This window comes from Otolemur garnettii, unplaced genomic scaffold (assembly GCF_000181295.1).
Source record: "Otolemur garnettii isolate 467f Iridium unplaced genomic scaffold, OtoGar3 scaffold00032, whole genome shotgun sequence".
Classification (NCBI taxonomy): domain Eukaryota; kingdom Metazoa; phylum Chordata; class Mammalia; order Primates; family Galagidae; genus Otolemur; species Otolemur garnettii.
This window is the reverse complement of record NW_003852427.1, coordinates 10,731,890-10,752,102: the sequence shown is the minus strand read 5'-3', so window position 1 is coordinate 10,752,102 and position 20,213 is coordinate 10,731,890. Positions and strand designations below refer to the sequence as shown.

At 34.1% G+C, this 20,213-nt stretch overlaps 1 protein-coding gene across 1 annotated transcript in view; it reads right to left on the bottom strand.

Annotated features, from left to right (window-relative positions):
• Positions 1-4,615: 4,615 nt before the first annotated feature.
• The window catches only part of SLC25A36 (solute carrier family 25 member 36), a 38,521-nt gene continuing 22,923 nt past the window's right edge, over positions 4,616-20,213 (bottom strand). Inside the window, exons 4-7 of the mRNA XM_003789441.2 lie at positions 17,940-18,040; positions 10,213-10,279; positions 7,313-7,602; positions 4,616-4,996 (exon numbers count right to left, since the gene is read on the bottom strand). Coding sequence (XP_003789489.1) covers positions 4,803-4,996; positions 7,313-7,602; positions 10,213-10,279; positions 17,940-18,040 — 652 coding nt within the window. The 3' untranslated portion in view covers positions 4,616-4,802. The remainder of the gene's footprint in view (positions 4,997-7,312; positions 7,603-10,212; positions 10,280-17,939; positions 18,041-20,213) is intronic.

Sequence of the window (20,213 nt, the reverse complement as noted above, 5' to 3'; positions counted from 1 at the left end):
ACTCACAGAAAAATTATGAGGTGCTTTGGAAGAACAGAGGACTGGAAAACAAAAACAGGTTTGATTGGATGTGATAAGCTCCTAAGTTAGACAGACTATGTTTAGAATACTGGGGTCTATTCCTGGTTTCAAAATCTTAAGTTACTTTTTAATTTCTAGGTTTATAAAAGAAAATAGGCTAGTTCTTTGACTTCGAACTACTAAAAATGTTTTGATCACTGATTTAACAAAGAATGTTCCTCCTCCTATTAGCCTATAAAATTTCTATCCCTATTTCAAAACTTTGTTAAAATACTATTTTTTCCAAGCAACCTTCCTAGATCTTCGCCATAGAATTAACCAACCTAACACCTTCAGAGAACACAGATCATCTCTAAACATTCTTGTGGCTTGAAGATTTTAAGAGCAGCTTGCCTAAGATAAACTGAATGTAACATTTAAATCTAACTTTCAGCAATGTCACTAATTGTCCTTTGGAGAAAAAATGCCTGAGACTCTCCAGTGGCCTGAGAAGACAATCTAAGGTCTACATAGGTTATCTTCTGAGACAGTTAAGATGGTGGCTCCAATTTTCTCATCACTCCCTAATATGCTTCTGAGTACCTGTTATCTACAGACATTTAGAAAATCACATCAAACTACTGGATAAACTTAGCACTGTGATTTGAACTGATTCAAAATATTAAGGCAGTTAACTTGTCTGCAAAGTGCAAAAAAAAAAAAAAGAAAGAAAGAAAAAAGCAAATCATTTCACTACAATTTGTTAGTGCCTGAGTTTTACAAGTTGTACAAATGTCAATTTGATCATGCACTCACAAAGCCCTTCATCACAACTCCCGATGTTCAGCAACACACCCCCACACACAAATCGAAACCTGGGACCCTGGGGCTTATTGACATCAACTTCAACCATTATTTTGCCAGTATCTTCAGTGCATAGAGTACTATCAGTAGAGCAAACACCTCCAGCTTTACATTAACCTTGAGACATATAACAGGACAAATTTGTCCTGGTTTCTTCACCTACCAGACTGGGCACTGTCCATGTTAGCTACAGTTCAGAAAAACTTGAGTCTAAATCTCAACTTGAAAATGGCAATATACTTTTGTTCTACATAACATCATCCTAAGGAAGTATGCAGATGTTCTCACTGTGCCAAAATGTTATGAGATACAGAAAAAGACACCATGTTTTCATAAGCATTATTTTAATTTTAACAATTCAAGTAAAAGTCAGCTAGGTAACATAAATACAGAATAAATGCAGATAATTTATAGCCATTATACATTAAATGCAAGAATAGTGAACCTCACATGAATGGTCGTTACTAACTCTTTTGGAGTTGACTATTTAGCTATGACTGAGAGGTCATAATTTAATTATTCACATACACGAGGGTACACATTCAAAAAGTCTATTAACACAAAAACTGAGGATAACTAGACTATTCAGTTTCTAAAAGGAGTAGCATAAAAATCAGTGTATAGATTAATGGGAATCATAAGGGTCTCATGATGGAGAAGAGATACGAGCGGGCAGAAAGTTTGTACACTGCGTTTTATAAATAAAAATTCCTCTCAATTTAAATCATTCAGAAATAACTACTTTCTTAAGGAATGTTAAAGTCATGATCAAATATTAGAGAAAAAGGCTGAACTGTGCTTACCAGCCCAATGGGGTCCCTGTAGTACTGACGGGTCTGGGCAGAACAACATATTCAAAGATCGGCATGAACGATTCTAGAATACTAAGGGGGCAGATTTCTAGCACTTTAATCTTTCTTACTCAAATCAACATTTTTAGTGATTTAAAACAAATCTAAAGATGTGGTAATGTTTATATTCCAGTAGAAGAGCAAATATTCACTTTTAACAACTCAAACTGTTAGTCCTAATATAATAATGCTAGTCCACATCGGGCATTAAGTTTTAGGAGACAAAAAGCTGGATTAAATAATCTGATAATATTCTATCATGGGTTCAAGGTTATAAACTCCTTATGAGGCTGGGTATGGTAGATCATGCTTGAAATCCCAGCACTTTGGGAAGCTGAGGCGGGAGGGCTGCTTGAGGCCAGGCTGGTCAAGATAGTGAAACCCCATCTCTACTTAAAAAAAAAGAAAAAAAGGCAAACCCATTGTGGGATGCCCATTTAGTAAGGTTGATTCTCCAGCGTTACATAATGAGAATCATGCAAAGCTTTGGTGATAGTTGATTCTATAATAAAAAGATATATGAAACTGAAGAACACTGACCATCTCTATACCAGAAAGAAAAAAGTTTCTGGACAGACAACACATGAAAACAGTTAAAAAAAAAAATGTCTGATGCTTTGAGTATGCATTTATCTTTTAAAATATTTGAATCAATTGTACAAATCTTAAAAGAAGTATTTCAGAGATAGACCTTATATACAACTTTATAGTTTTCTTTTTTGAATTATCTCTGTTAAACGTAAACTATGGCATATTGTGCTTAGAGGGAAAAAACCCTCACTGCTTTTCTCCAGTTGTTGCACAAACACAGTCTAACCAAGATCTCCTTTCCTTCTAGACACACAGACACTTTTACAAGCTGAATATAATGCACTAAAGGTCAACCTAAGTTTTACTTGCTAAATACAAATAGAAATAAAATGCATGTTCATCCTTGAAGGACACTTATTATGGATTTGCTACAACTAAGTAATAAGATGTTTCTTTGCTGCTGGTTTTCATGTCACTCTACATCATTTGTGGGGTACTGTAATCAGTAAGTCTAGGGAGTCTCTGCCCTACATTCAACAAAGGTTGATGGATCTTCACAAGGCAAATGGCACTGTACTAGGCAGTAGAAATGGCACCTGGGAAGGCAAACACTATCGACTGAGAACTTCACTATAGCTAGAAACCCCGGTTATTTTGGGGGGGGGAGGGGGGAGTGTTTGGTTATGTTCCCCACAATGTATGTCAAAGCTGAAAATTACCAGAAAAGGCATTAATAATTCCAAAGATAAGAAAACTGAATTTGCCTTTGGTCTCTGAACAGATTGGAATATTTTAAATCCCAATTGAGCACCTCAAAAACATCCAGTCACTGTTGATTACAAGGAAGTCACAATGGGAGAATTGAAGAGGGGACTATGCTTCACTGCTATCAGCAGAGAAGCTTGCAATGACATGTTGCAGTTTTCTATAACATGTGGGACAGTACAGAGTACAAGGAATACTTAAAACATTCATGTGACCATCTCTACAACATACTGAAAACCCAGAAAAATGTCATCAGCACTGTTTCTGCCTAATACATGACCAGTGTTTTTTTAAAAAAAATCTTAACAGGAATTCTCTTCTTTTTCACCTCCCCTACCCCCAAAAGGCCACAAAGTGCATTCACAGAGTCACTCTTTAAAATAAAGCCATTGCACAAAATGTACAGTTCAGGTATATTGAAATGAATACCACACTGGAGTTTAACTGTGGAAATTTTATACACCAGTATAGCAACATCCATAGGCAAAGTCTCATAATACAATTATAGCAAACATTTTTGTAAGGGCCATACATATAATACATTTAAAATATTAAAATTTACAGTTGACTCAACTGCAGTATTTAGAAGCTATAGCCTATTAGCACAGTTAACCCAAATTAACTTGTACCTTTCTAGGATTTACCATTCAGGAAACTAGAACATGATAAACTTGTCAAAAGCGGTTTTTTCATTTATAAAACTGTAAGTCAATTAAGAGCACTCTCTGCTGAATCAGACAGCAGGGGCCCTTCCGCTATGATATTTATGCTGTTCCAAATATTAGTATTAATGTCACCTTAAAAAACTAAAAATTACCATTTTCTCTACAAAATAAATGTAATTTACAAAGACCTGGAAATAATTCAAAGGTTTGAATTCTTAATGTGAAATCAATCAGAAAAAGATTCAAAAGTGGTTACCATTTTAAGTAAATGATACTTAGGTATGATGAACAGGTAATAATTCAAGTTTATAATTAAGTCACTGAAATGATAATTACATTCTTCCATGTACTATCAAATTAAGGAAGATATGAGGACATGCTCAAGTCAGTGAAAAGACCAAGAATCCACACTGTACTCATTTTGTCTCAAGCTATTATCATGTGATAGTATATGAACACCAATGTGTTAAAGCATTTAAACGTCCACATTAGGCTAAACATCAAGCACCCGTTAGCAGTGGAAACTGAAACAATGCTAAAAACACGCAAGACATTTAGACACTATTTCACTGGCTGTCAAAAACAGTGAGTACTAACGCCAAATAATTTCAAATATTGTTCCAGGTCTTCTCAAGGAAATGTGAAAATACTACTGAGAATCTCACTGCTATTGTTATTTTACAATTTCACAGGAATTAAAAGCCAGAAGTTAGAAATTTATGACTGCCAATACTAGCTTTGGATAGTTACAGTACAGTATATCATTAGGGATGGCTCTGTTTAGAAGACTGGAAAAGTGTTCATGGAATAAACAACACTGTAATCTCACAGTCATAAATCAACAAACACAACTGTGTCCAGGGGACATGGTAGAGAAAATGGCAATTTTGAGAAAGGAGTGCTTCTAAAGGCATTTCCTTGGAGGCTCTGAGGTTTTTGTTCACATTACTGAAAGGCCAAGTAATGTGGTGTGATGTTTTTAATTCCTACAACCAAATTTCCACTTAAGTATAGCTACATGTTCCCAAACTATTTTTCTTCTGTCCACCAGGCTGGCTTCAATACTCCATGGTCCACTATAATCTTTTGGTCTTCCCTCTTTGCAGTCCAGCAGCCCTATGTGCTGCTATCCGTTGAGCAGGTAGACCACCAGTTCATAGGTGGCCATCATAATGGCTGTGTTTGGAATCTGTCTCACCAGATGAGTTGTTAGACCACGGTAAAGAGACCCATATCCTTCTTCCTGAACAACCAAAGACAGTGTCTGAAAGAAAGACCTGTATTTTGTTCCCTCTTCACGTAGTCTTGTTCTTATAACTTCTGTTTAGGAAAGAAAGAAAATCATTTTATATAATAAACATTACTGATATCTTTACACCTTCCAAATTATTCAGAGTACATCCTATTAATCAGTCTTTAAACGTAAGCTCAGGATAAATAAGAAATGACTTTTTAATGCGTAGCTTACTGAAGCCAGTCACATTATTAACACCAGAGTTCTAAGAACAGCCAAAATCATGTATGCTAATTATAATACTCCACAGGTCGGGGAATGTAAAACAAAAGAAAAGTATCAGCTATACGCTAGATAAACAGAAACAAGGGAGAACAGATTACGGTAAGGAGAAAAAGGTAAAGAAGCAGGTAAGGGAGCATAGTTGGTTATCAAAACATGCAGATAAAAAGATCACAGGGAGACACAAGCAGATCAACTTTTTAAAAAATGGACGATACAAAGGAAAAACAGAATGATTAGTCTATTCACAGTGATCAATGTGTACCAATGTGAAACACCAATGGAACAAGAGCCTGATCATGTTGAGAACACCAGCTTCCAGCTTTAAGACCTAGTCTGGGCATCAACTATGCAAAATCATAAATTTTTAAGTGCTTACTGGCCTTTAGAGATTTAGTTAATCCAATTTTTCTTCACTTTAAAAGGTGAGAAATTGGGGCTAGAGGTTTTAGCCAGTTTGGGAGAAGACTGGGACAAGAATTCAGAGTGTCCTATTTGAATAGTGTACCTGTTCTTTCTATATCTGTTATTTCTCAAATTTTTTAGCAAATTACTCCTGATTGGCATGGAGGAAAGAGTCTAAAGCAAACCATAGCAATTGTAAATATTTATTTGAAATCTTCTGTCCTGTTATCAAGAGTCATGCCAATTATACAGTTAACTCCAAAATACCCTACTTACAACTGTACCTCTTCTTTTAATGACTTCATTTCACTTAAAGGGCTCACTGCTTAAACCCCCAAACTATCCCTTACACCTTAGTAGCCTACCATTCTATTCCATCCACAGTATGCCAGAATGTCAACAAAGTTGCTAATACCATTCTATTTTGATTTCTTTCAGAGAAGTGAGGAACTTCCCTTAGAAAAGTGGGGTAACTCATAGTCTGACCTAAAGAGTTGATTTCCTAAATTACAGATTAGAGCAAATACTCATTTCCTAGACTTGTTTCATTTTTTCCTGATACGACATACGAGGGAGAATGTCAATGTTAATAGTGAACAAAAGTGAAGCACTTAGATTAAAAAAGAAACCTTAAACATACCCTAAATCAAAGGCTACATTTAAACAAAACAGAATAGAAAAAGCTCCCCAAAACTCCCGTGTGCTGGGTGCAGTGGTTCATGCCTGTAATCCTAGCACTTTATGAGGCTGAGGAAGAAGAATCACTTGAGCTCAGGAGTTCAAGGACCAGCCTAGGCAACATAGTGAGACCCCTGTCTCTACAAAAAATTTTTTTTAAAATTAGCCAGGTGTGGTGATGCACACCTGTAGTCCCAGCTACTGGGGAAGCTGATGCCAGGGGATCACTTGAGCCCAGGAGTCTGAGGTTGCAGTGAGGTATGATTACACCACTGGGCTCTAGCCTGGGCAACAGAGAGAGATCCTGTCTCAAAAAAAAAATAAAAAATAAAAAATAAAAGTAAATAAATAAAAAGTTAAAATAGCTCGGTCTTTGGGGTTATAGAATTTAATTTAAATCTCAGTTCATCACTAAGTAGCTCTGTGATCTTGGACAAATTACTTATGTCCCATTTGAAGATTAGCACAATTCTGGTTATATTCTAGCCTAAGAGGGAAGTTAAGTACTTTTTAATGTAGTTAGCAATAATGTAAGTAAGGTATCAACTGTAGTATCTGTAGACACACTGTTTTCAAAAATCAGAAACTTGCTCAAAGGTCAGCTAGCTGGATTAAGTATGGCAGGAATTTGACTGTATGACTTCAGAGCTCCTACTGCATCACCACCACGCAACGTGATAGCATAAACTGACCTATTAATACAGCCTTATGTTACCTAACCAGATTTACTTCCACTATGAACTTCTAAGAAATATACAGTAGAACTTCTGTAAACTGACCAGTCAAGGAACTGTAATAAGCAGGGATGGGCCACATAGGGAACTAGGCCTACTGTACTGATACGTACATGTGGTGCATGTCTGGTCTATGAAAATTAGGTCAACTGAAGGAGGTGGTCAGTGATGGAGGCTCTTCTGTATTCTGTTACACAAGGATGTAGTAAAATCATAAATGCTCTAATAAGAGGGCGATTGGTTGGGGTTGAAAAATATTTCTGATTTAATAATTATTACTCAAGTGAACTCAACTCTTCTTACCATGTGGATAGGCTATAGTTGTGGCACAAGTTTTTGAGGTGGCAGCAGCGAGCATCATTCCCACAAAATCTGATGCTTCTTTCACAGACTCTTCCTCATTTTCCATTGTAGAAGCAGTTTTATATTCCAGTAGTTTTTGCTTTATACTTTCATAAATAACAAAATGGATAACAGTCTCTGATATGCCAGCATATGAAGCAGACATGCCCCTATAAAATCCTCTAAGTCCGTCTGTCTGATACACTCTGCGAACACATTCCAAAGCACCCATTCGCTTTTCCCCACGGTTCCTGAAATGCAAAAGGAAAAATCTTACTGGCATAAAGTAAGTTTTTCATTAAAGTAAATGAATTACAGTAAAAATGTCACTCTAATGAAGCATGGTCTTATTTAACTCATGAAGTAAAGCTGGTTATTTTTAAAATACATATTTTAGATTTCCCATTCCTTTGTACAAATTTGTCCTATTAAACGGGTGACAAATAATTTATATATAATGAATGCAAAATGCACAATAGTAAATCTTTAGATTCAAATTCTCACTGGCATTCACGTAAGAGGGATATGTGACAAAATCCTTTACAAATTATACACTCTGCAGCTTGAGATAAAAACAAAGCTCCTCACATTTTAGTAATTCCAGTAAGTCCAATTCTCTCTGCATTTAATAACACAGTCAATGACTGCGATGCTAATGATGATAATACATCACAAAACAAGAACTATGTATGGCTGACTACACTTGTGCACCTGAGCTGACTGTCTTTCAGGCCCACCCAGATCCTTTCCAAGAAGTGACAGGTGAATGTAAGTCAAACTCCCTTTGACCATTTGAAGGCAATGGCCCATTAGTATCCCCAATGAATAGTTAATGAAAATCTGTGCAGTCAGTAAATATTTATTCAGTATTATGTCCAAGACAATTCCCTTAGTGCTCCTTAAGGGTGTAGCTCCTACTTTATAAAGCATAAGATTTCTTACACATGTATATAATTTGGAGTAACAATATTTGCTACCTCTAACTATGATTTCCTTAATAGTCCCCTGTCTAAAAGAATGGGTGTAAATGCTACCTATAGAGAAAGAAGTAGAAAAAAAATTACCTATTTATTCATTATACTTTATTTACTTCTCATAGAAAATAAAACCACAAATCACCCATTTAATAACCTATAGATTCTGCCAGTTTTATGAACTAATGATTGTCTTTAGATACTGAATGCCTATTTAGATGAATGGTCCACGTAACTTACTGTAACTATTTTCTACCACTAGAGATCCCTCCTGAGAGAAAGTTAAGACAGATTCAAGCCTGGAAGGATGATGTACAAAAACATCTTCCCTATTCCTGACCTGGTGGTGTATTTTAGCACCCTCAAATGGACTTTTCACTATTGCTCTATCCCATCCCCACCCCTACAAACCTAAAACTGTTCTAGTTTGTATTACATTGTAAGTGAAAGAAAAGAACAGTCAGGCTTTTCCTGGATTTCCTACATAGCAGCCCTATAACACAGTGAAACACAACTTTAGTATTAACAGTTTATAGTGTTAATGTAATGTAATGTGAAACCAAATGCAATGTAAAGTGAAACCTTAACCCTTGGTTTAAGGTCTTAGCTATCACTACTTCCAGGTAGTGGGCTTTAGGAAATAAATTTTGAACTTTGCTACAACATTTAAGATTTCACCAAAAGGGCTACTAATCCAGACGAAACACTTAGACATTTCTTTTCAAAGACATTACTTTCCAACCCTCTCAAAATAAAAACAGTGTAAGTACATTGTACAGGAACTTACTTCAGACTACAAGCCTAAAATAGTTCAAAACTATTAACATTATTATTTTTATAACACACCAGGCAGGATCATCTTTCTACTTAAAAATATTTCTTTTCCCCATTCTCTAATCTATGGCCAACAGGAAATGAGACCGCAAGATCCTATGCTGCCCTGCTGCTGGCCTCTAATTTCTAGGGCATCAAAGGCCATCCATTTAGGACCTCTGGGATGTGCACTCTTTCCTCTTTTTAAATTGGACTCAAAAAGCCATTCCTTGATTAGTCTATTGAAAATTGGTCCCCCCTGTTTTCTGGTTTGAGTTTAAAACACAGCAGTTACCTACTCAATACAGATCTGTTGAATGAACGACTCTTGCTATTATCAAGTGGCCAGTGGTGACAGATGAAGTATATGCATACATAAAAGCTATTTCCCAGCCCAGGGATTCTCTATACGTAAGGTCACTAAATTTGAGCAATGATACTCAAAGGTGTAGTCTAGACTACCTAACTGTGGCTTATTTAGTGGCTGGGAGGCCAATTTAAGGACTCATACGGGGAGCTGGGTCAATACGCCCTTTTCCTTTTTTAAAAAAACACAACACGTAATATACCCTTTTCACCTGGAAAGCTGCATATTGTGAACTATTATATCACTTTAGCTAAGGATGGCAGAACCGGCTCGGTGCCTATAGCTCAACCGGCTAAGGTGCCAGCCACGTACACCTAAGGTGGTGGGTTCGAATCCCCAGCCCGGACACGTCAAACAACAATGACGGCTGCAACCAAAAAGTAGCCGGGCGTTGTGGCAGGCGCCTGTGGTCCCAGCTACTTGGGAGGCGGAGGCAGGAGACTTGCTTGAGCCCAGGAGTTGGAGGTTGCTGTGAGCTGTAATGCCACAGCACTCTACCCAGGGGGACAGCTTGAGGCTCTGTCTCAAAAAAAAAAAAAAAAAGGACGGCAGATCCAAGTTTTAAAACAAAACAAAAAAAAACTGATCAAGAAAAAGTTAACTAGAGAAAAACAGGGTGAGATAGTTGACATTAAACCTTACTGACATAAATTTATAAAAATAGTTAAGCCCACTTTAACCAATTTTATTTTAAGGAATTCACATACCTTGCATCAAGCTGTAAGCGAGTCTTAATAAGCCAAATGGGGTTCGTTGCCGTGATTGCAGTAAAACCTAAACAAATATTTTTAAAATGAACTCTGGTAAAAATGAAGAATACATTACTAACTTTAAGGTCTTTAAAATTATATAAATCTACATTAGAGAATATGCATATAAATAAACTATCAATTTATATATGCTTTACTTTCATTTTACAAATCCATACAATCATGAACATCTGCCTGCACTTGCAATCTATACAAATTCTCAAATTCTGACCTTATGTAAAAGATTCTTTTAAGAGCCAAATCCAGTTGTATATAAACTGCTTTCCCAATCTATTCACAGTATCCTCTAGGAAGCTCCCTACTGTCTAAGCTGAAAGTAGAAATCCATTTCCACAGACAAACATAGAAATTGTGTTTATTCTAGAGCTAAAAAGCATGCATTCTACCACGGCTACTTGGGGTCTGATTAACATCACAAATCATTATATCCAAAATTGATTCTACATCAATGTCAGTAATTACTAATATTTTTGTTTTTAGATGACTGTACACATATAACAGAAAAGACCATTTTTGGCCCCATAAATACTTTCTATAAACATACTTACTAATACTGTTAAAATAATGGTATCACAGAGGTAAAGTCTGTTAGGGTTAATAGGACAGATCTACTTTTCATCTACATAAACACATACAAAAACTCAAAGGTTCAAAAAGTTACAAATTAGAATGTCCCTCTTTTATAGACATGAAAGAAAGAAACTCAGGGTTGAAGGCAGCTCTAGTTTACTTTAAAACTAAAGTACTATGAACTAACTATTGGTGAAGAAGTGCAGTCACCTCAGATGGCTCATTCCAGATAGTAACTAAGATCTACCTGGAATAATATGTTTCTGGGCTAGTGCATATCTTTTACTTGCCATCTTCCTAATTATGTAAAAACAGCACACGAAATGCAATCTTGATGATGGGCACTTATAAAGACTGCTTCATCTATACAAAACAAGGTTTTAGTATATTACTTTTACACGTAACATCATTTATACAAGTTTCATAGAACTACTAACATCAAGCTACATGTATTCAGTTGGTCTTTAAATCCCATGAAAACTTATATTTAGAAAAGTCTAAGGATCTTAACTGTTCTAATATTTCCTATCACACCTACCAGGTCAAGCACATTATTTTTATAAATAAAATACAACAGAAATGCTGTAATATAGTTAAGAATAATTTGCTTTTAAATTAATATATAATGCAGAACTAATCATAAACCTTTCTTGGCTTTTAAAAATAGTACGGGTATTTCTATGTATGCAAAATAATTTAACTGAATTGTTTACAAAGTTGAATTTGGTCTTAGAGGGTTCTTTTCCCTTCTATGATGTCAGACAATTAATTACCTCAAATTTTACTCCCTTATCCCACTGTTTTACCCTGTAGAAATAGCCGGATGTTACATAACTAAAGGGATGGCCCAATGAAACCTATTTAGAAAGCAAGATAAATACTATAAAAATTTGATTTAATAACTCCTTTACTAAATTTTAATACTACATAGATAAGTATAAAACTAGCCTGGGACCAATAATTTGGGAAGCATAAGCAAGTACTAAAATAATAAAAATTTAAAAGGTTGAACAGGTTGCCAGGAACACTGTTTTAAGTAAGAGGTTCTTTTCATGTATATATTCTTGGTTAAAGAAAAGAAAAAACATATAATTATTAGACTAATTTAAATAATTTTGTGTATGGCCTGGAGTATTCTTTTTTCTTTTTTTGAACCTCATTTTTCTAAGTGAAAACGTTAAACTATAGATAACCAAATTACATTTTAAAGCAATCAGACATTAATATTCTGGCCAGACACCAATTTAATGATTCTTATAAAACTTCTTTAGTTTTGAAACCCTGAAATCCTCATATCGAACTATTTTTTTTCTTTTAAGAGACAAGGTCTTGTTCTGCTGCCAAGGCTAGAGTACGGTGGCATGATCCCAGCTCACTGAAACCTCTGACTACTGTACTCAAGAGAGCCTCCTGTCTCATCCTCCTGAAAAGCCAGGACTATACAGGCTAACTTTATATTTTTTTTTTTTTTGTAGAGACAGGGTCTCATTATGTTGCCCATGCTCAAAGTGATCAAGTGATCCTCCCACCTAAGCTTCCCAAAGTGCATGCACCACCATGCTTGGCTATTTAATATCAAACTTTTTAAAGAAACAGCCTATCTAGGTAAAAATTGTCACTGAACTTATTGTACTTTATGTGAAAAGAAGATGGATACCAAAGTTTTTCTTTCATAAAAGTTGTATTTTTAAAAATAAAAACTTAGTACTCAAGTTTTTCCCCGTAATAGTCTTCCAAGGCACAAAATTCTTCCATTTGAGGCTGGAAAAAACCCATATAAATATATAAAATTTAAAAATATTATTAAAAATATGTATAAATATTACTAGGAATTTTTTAAAGACCCATAAATTCTAATTTTAAATTATCCTCTGTACTTATAAACAAACAATGCCAGAAAGCAAACAACAGGTATTTCTCACTTAACTAAAGTTCATTTCCAAGCTAAATTAACCTATTAGCAAGATACATTAATATTTAGGTAAGTGAGAGAATTTTATCTTCTTCCTATATAATTGCTAAAATTAGTAATCTATGTTTACTACAGCTTTTCTGGTTCAACTCTGTCAATAATGAGAGCTAGCTCTTAACAAAAACACTAGCCTAACTATCAGTAAACCAAGAAGCAACGCACCACCCACAGGTGTTTAGTTTTATGCTATTACTTTCTCTTAACCAAAGACATTTTAATAAACTAAGCAGACATTTATTGGGCTAATTATATCTAAACATATATAACCAATTAATCCAAAAAATGATACAAATGCAAATAAAAATTTACAATTAATTTAGAATTATATATCATAAGGCAATTAAAGGTTAGCTAAACGTTATCTTCCCACTACTTCTACACTTCATCTTAGCCAAAAGGCCAAGAAGTGATCTTCTATTACTTCTAAGAGGAACATACACAAAGATTTTGGGAATGGTACCCTTGAAATTTAGAAACGGACTTTTTATTTTATGTTTTAATTTTGTGACACTTTGGTAACATGTTAATTTATATTATTATTCTGAGCACCCAGTGAAATATTAAAACTCTCTTAGAGTAAATGTTCTCTGAGATTCATTTGTAGGTTAATCAGAATTAGTACAGTTCCATAGTCAATTACATTAAGTGCCACTACATTGGCCATACTGTTAGTAATGTGGTTAGTGTTTTATTAGAAAGTTTAAAAAAAATTCAAATGCAATTTTAGAAGTTTTGTTTCATCTAAAACTCCATTTGATAATGTAAACCAATTAAAAGTAGATTAAAAGAAAACTGCTTATAATAAACTTGCTGATGTTTATTTCATTAAGTGAGTTATACCTGTAGTATTGCATTTTCAGTACTTTTCATTTTAATTAATTTCTATAGAATAAAGCCCACCTAAACTCCTAAGAGAAATGTTTTAAAATGATTTTTCAAAGAAATTAAAACTAAAACAGCTGAGATCCTATGTATTCTTATCCTGTATTTAGTTGGAAAGCAATGGCATTAAGATCAATATTTTTGCAAAAGAAAATCTATATCAACAGACAAGAGATTGGAAAGCACTGTATTAGACTTTTAAATATGTTACCCAAAGCAAAGAGAACTACTACTTTATCTAAAACTTGTAGAATGGTATAATACCATTTATAATTATGTATATATTCTGTTATCAAATTCTTTGGAGGTCAAGGCTCCTATAGCCAAGCTGAAGACCTCAGGCTTTTATTTTGTAATGACTGCAAAGTACCCCACTCTTCCTTCTAGAAGGAATATTAGAAAAATATCAGATTTAAATTTTTATAAAATAATGCACACACAAATTCAGGAAATAAAAATTCATTTCCCGCCTTCTATTAATGTCATAGCATAGCTATCATAAAATCCCAGGGTGTGTTTCTTAAACTAGAGGCTGCAAGAGATGCTCAGATCAGTACTCACGAGGTTTAAGTTAGTCCATATTTCTACAGGAAGTGACCTGCGGATGGGGAGCATGAGATGACACGATCTCACTCTTTTCTCGGGAGAAATGTACAGTAAATGCCTAAAATAGACACAGGCTTTTCTGTATCATAACAACAAGCAGTGACCTCATCAGAAACACGTGTACAAACTGAATCCCACTGGAAGGATCTGAGAAATATTTACTGTGAGATCTAACTTTTTTGAAAATTTTAAGTTAAAAAAAGGAAAAAAAAGGAATATCAAAATGGGCCATAATACTTTTTTTAATGCACTGAGTACTGAAAATCCTGCTATCTGCAGCAGTTTCAGAGTCCAAATACTTACCTAAAAGCAGACCAATTTTGCCTCAAAGAAAAAATGCTAACCTTGTCAAAAGGCAACATTTAGAGATGTTTTCCTACCATCATTACCTATTGTGATCAAAGAGTTGAAAACATATTTTTCTCTTCTTTAACAATAAGCAGACTTAGTAAACCTTTAAAAAAAAAAACCCAACAGAATATTCAAATAACTTCGTTTGGGAGCTATTTATATCTTTTATAAAATAAAATATATGTTGTTACAATGGTACCTTTCACCTTTTGCACTATGGCCAGTAATATTGCACATCCATACTTATGAGATATTTTGGATTATTTTGTATTTAATCTCTTGTCTTCTACAAAACAAAAAACAGGAAGAACATTTACACACAAACACAAAACATCTGTTCAACCATCGCTCTGGCTGAATGAACTTCCACGGACAAATAAAATATTAAAAAAATAAAATTTGTTATTTAGTGAGTAAAAAATCTTTAATAATGAACTTTAAGTCAGAAAAATGTGTCTTGAAAAATGACAGTATACTTTGTAAACAAACAGAATTCATTATGTATACAGAAAACATTCAATGATTGCATTATTGGTATAGTAAAAAACTGAACAGTAACTATATGAATATTATAATCCAGTAAAAATCAGAATCCGTTTCTTTTGATTATAATGTTATATATAAAAGTATATATGACATATAAAAACTTCTAAAAACTGAGAATTACTGTAAAGTAACTTAATACAATTTTTTGTGTATATTTATCTGTGGCTAGGTGTATACAGAGAGCTATTCATTTAAACAGAACACACAGGCACAGATATCCTCAACAGCTAAGATGTACTCAGTCTGACAAAGGTCATGTGGGGGAATAAAGGCCGGTAAATCACAAAAAACAGTCAACGTTCTTAATTTGATTAAATATCTTCACAACTTCAAAAAAAATTTAATGAATGCAAAGTTATAGCTCCATTTTAGAGGTTTACAAATAACTTGGAGTATTCATTTGTAACTCTATAACAAACGAAAAGACCTAATTTATTTAATCCGGTTTATGTTAACAAGTTTTAGCATCTAAATTAAACACTTAAGAGTTCATATGGATGAAATAAAACTCAATCAAAAAGTTGGTTGGAATAATTTATGTGGTACTTATTGCTTAATGTGTGTGCTACTTGGTGTGGTAAGATCTTGCAGGCAGTATCAACAAGGGTCTACTGTAGTGCATTTTTTGATATGAAAGTGACAAGGTTAGCATTTTTTTCCCTTTCAACAGCCAGTTGAAAATGATTTTTCATGTGATGATCTTAAAGTACTTCACACCCTCAAACCACTCATATTCAGACCTAAAAATGATCCTGAAGAAAAACCAGAACAATCTGGTCTAGATTATTTCAAGAATTAAGGGACAAAAAGACTACCTTAAACAAGTCTGCATTGGACCATTCAATTTCACCAATCATAGTTATGAATAAGAACTGCGAAGCTTAATGTTAATGCTCACGAATAGAGCAAGAAAACTCTGGAAGCACAATTCTCAGAACAATATAGCTGCAAACAAATGCAAGAGCTATTTTCAAAAATTACACAGTACGTGTAATAATTTCTGAATAAGTATAAAACTATTGGTTTACCAAAATTCAAGAAATTCAAGTTGGTAAATAGTATCAATGTTGACAAAACAAACTACATGTTAACATTTGTACACAATGACAATTTTACTGAAATTCTCTGCAATGTGATACAAATAGTAATAAATTTTGATGAGACATTCTAATAAAATAAGATGTTCCGGTAGAAATCAAGATATTCTGAACCTCCTCATTTTTGATACTGAATATAAAACAAATATCCTCAAAACAACTGCTTATCTACTTCTTTAATTTCAATCTTTTCAAAAAAAGAAACATTAGCATTTCTTTATAATTTCCTGGGGCTAAAAATCAAGAATATAAACCCTGATAAACCAGGAACATATTCTTAAAGAATCTTATAGTGTGGTTATAAGGTTTGTACTGGCCATCAACTTGTACCTTATACTCACTCAAATTTGTAAAGGGGGAATCATATCTATTCATGTTCAACATCTGTAAAAAGTACATTAAAAAATAATTCTAGTTGTAAGTAGGTTATCACTGTAATACTACATGAAAGAACTAATTTTCAAGATCCAAATTGATGTGGACCAATCTACTCCTGGATAAGGTAACAAAGATTGATAGATTATAAACTTGCCCAAGATCTCCTTATTGGTAAATGAGAGTGTTTTTACTCTCTTAATCTTTAAGGTTATCCCATCTGACTTTAAGACTTTAATGAGTCAGTCAACAATTATTAAATATAAAAAACTTTGAAAGTAACTTGGTAAGGTATATGCTAGATTTATTATTTTGTTATGGCTATCTTTCAGAAATTAGTACTTCAACCTCAGTTAAGTATATAGAAAAAAATTGGATCAATTTGAACCAAACAATTTAAGGCACATATTCAATACATAATTGACATTTATTGAAAATGTGAGATAAGGGTAAACAGGCTACAAATCTCAGAAAATTGGAGAGAATTTTTTTATTGAGAATCAAAGTTCATGGCTTTGTCTAACATGCATGCCAGCAAATGATTCCAGAACCAAAGCGGTCAAACCAATCTCCCATAGAGGCAGTGCAGAGACCTGAGTTTAAATGTTTTAATTCAGAAATCATATGTATTCATCAATGACAACAGCAGAGTTCCTGGAAACATTTCCATAGCAAGCATGTACACACAGCCAGTGTCTAAATCTCAGGTGTTATCTGGTATGATTTACACGGAATGATACATATTTTTAAAAAACATACACGTTCTAGTAACTATCTGAGTTATTAATACATTATTCACAAAGTTTCAGCATTTGAGCACAGGACAAAATGAATACTTTACCAAGAATTGCCGACACATTTCAGATAGAAGCCAAAACATGCAGCAAAAAGGGAAAAGGCACTAACAGAAATTGAGGAGAGAAGAATGAATTACAGCTCCACAACTTATTTATAGTGTAATTATGGCTGGGTTTTAAAAAGTATTAAAAGTGATCACTAAATGTTCAGTGCGCTACACAAGGCAGTATTAATATTATGTTACCTATATCCTATCCCTTAAACTCCTAATTATAAAAATGCCAACAGATTTTACATATACCTAAAAAATTTATTTTAGACCAGTGAATGTACAAATCATCTTTGTAGACACTAACCAATGAAAAACACATTAATTGTCTTAACTTGTCAATATAAACTTCTGATAGTTCAATATTAAGTCTCTAGGTTTCAGAAAAATTTTGTTTTTTAATATTATGTATTCATACCTGCCATTGCCGCTGAAATCATGTGTACCTGGGTGGAATCAGGATCAAATACATCATTCAACTTTTCCTTGCAGTTTGAATAAGCAGCAAAGTATATTGCTCTAAAATAAAGATTTAAATTTATCAATATACATACAAGATTTAAATGTAAACGGATCTTCATAACTTTAGAATAAAGATATCTTTAAAAAGTCTTAGCCACATTCTCATGTAACATCATGTTAATTTACACATTTTTTCCATGAATACCCTAGAGCACTTTTAAAAAATTGTTTTATTTTTTAAGAGATAGCGTCTCGCTCTGTCACCCAGGCTGGTATACAGTGATACAATCATAGCCAACTGCAGCCTCAAATCCCAGAGCTCATGATCATCCTGCTTCAGCTTTTGTAGTAGCTGGGAATATATATGTGTGCCTCCACACCTGTTTATTTTTTTTTTTTTTCTTTTTGAATTTTTTGTAGAGATAGGTTGAATTGCCCAGGGTCATTTCAAGGGATGCTGTCTCTGGCATCTCAAAGAGCCAAGATCACAGGCATGAGCCACAGCCCTCAGCCCTGAAGCACTTTTTGTATAAACTCATTAAATAAAAGACAAATTCTTTTAATGGCATCTTAAAAGGTGGTAACTTAAAAAGAAAAATGTAAGTTTAAGAAAATTAAGACAAACTCAAATGTAAAAAGTTCCTGGCATCCTTTCTCAGACAGACCCAGCCCAAAACTCTAACAGCCAGTTAACAATCTGACTAACTGAAACAAAGGATCTGTGTAAGATTTTGATGATTGGAAATTGCATGAATAAGTAAGGATGCAATAGGGTTTGTGAAATACTAAGCCTAAAGTAAGTATACTTAACTCAGTTTAAGTAAATGCAGTGATGAGCACTTAATAAATATGTAATTTTTTGGTGGGGAGAAGAGGCTTATCCAACTAATCAAAGTACATGCTAAATAATTTTGAAATATGGTAGTATATTCTAAAACATACTGCACACAAAGTAGTTCGCATTATCCTTGAACAGATAAAACAATTCCAACAAAAGAAATCAGGCCCAGTAGGCCAGAATATGTTTTACTATTAACTATAAACATTCAATAAATTTAATTACTTCTCCTGTTAACTTACTATGACTAGGCATCCACTATGTCCTCATTGTTTAACTCTCCAGGAACTTATCTGCTTGCTGTATGAAATACTGTTATTTTCCCAACAATTCTGATTATCCGTCCAATAAGGGACGGAGTAGACAAGTAAAAATGGGGAGACTTGCACTGCTTTAATTTTTTTCGTGTATATGAGAACCCTGAAAAATTACTAGAAGACCATGCAGTGCACTGTTTATTAAGGGTGGCTATTTATGAGGAGAATAAGCACATGTAGAAAAGGAGCATAGGCTGAGAGGTGACGGGTTTAAAATGGAATGGCAAACTTTATGCTTTTTTTTTATTTAGTTTTTATAATGTAGATGCATTCTTAAAGAGAGAACACAGTTTATAAAAAATTGAAATTCAATTAACAGCAAGACATGGATCTAGTGGTACACAGTTTGGATAGAAAATTGGATATGCATTTTCACTCTCAATATGAAAACTTTGTACAGTTCTATCATGGAAGAAGTCAATAATCTAAGATAAAATGGTATCAGAGAAAAACAACACGGTAATGTTTTCAGGCCTTTTTAGTTTCTTTATAGGGATTAGAACCAGTATCTGTTGAGCTTGTCTTTTAAGCCAAAAAATGGCTCAGTTTTAGAGTTCCAGATCTTCCCCTTTCTTACTGCTAGTTCTCATTATATCCTTTGTTTGTTCTTTGCCTTTGTAATTGGTATAGAAATTGCTTCCCAATGATTTCACTAGGCAGTCACCTTTGGATGGTGCAGTCTGCCTGTTCTTTAATGGTTACTGACAACCTGTCCATTATGCCACTCTGACTTCTCTTCAGCATCTCCCTTCATTAGGCTTCCTTTAATATGGTAGGTACTGTGTTATTTTACTGCCCTTCAAATATTTATTATTGAGGAGGACTCAATACACAGTCACTAGCTATAAAGGTAGTTCCAGATTTATCTTGCAAATAACACTAACTTTATGCTGCCTGGTCTATGCAATATAAAGATAAATGTTATCTTCAACATTTACAACTTTGAATACAACACCTTCTACCCCTAAAATCTCAGGTCTGCACACAGAACTTTAAAATTTAAATCTCTCGGCTCGGCGCCTGTGGCCCAAGTGGCTAAGGCGCCAGCCACATACACCTAAGGTGGTGGGTTCGA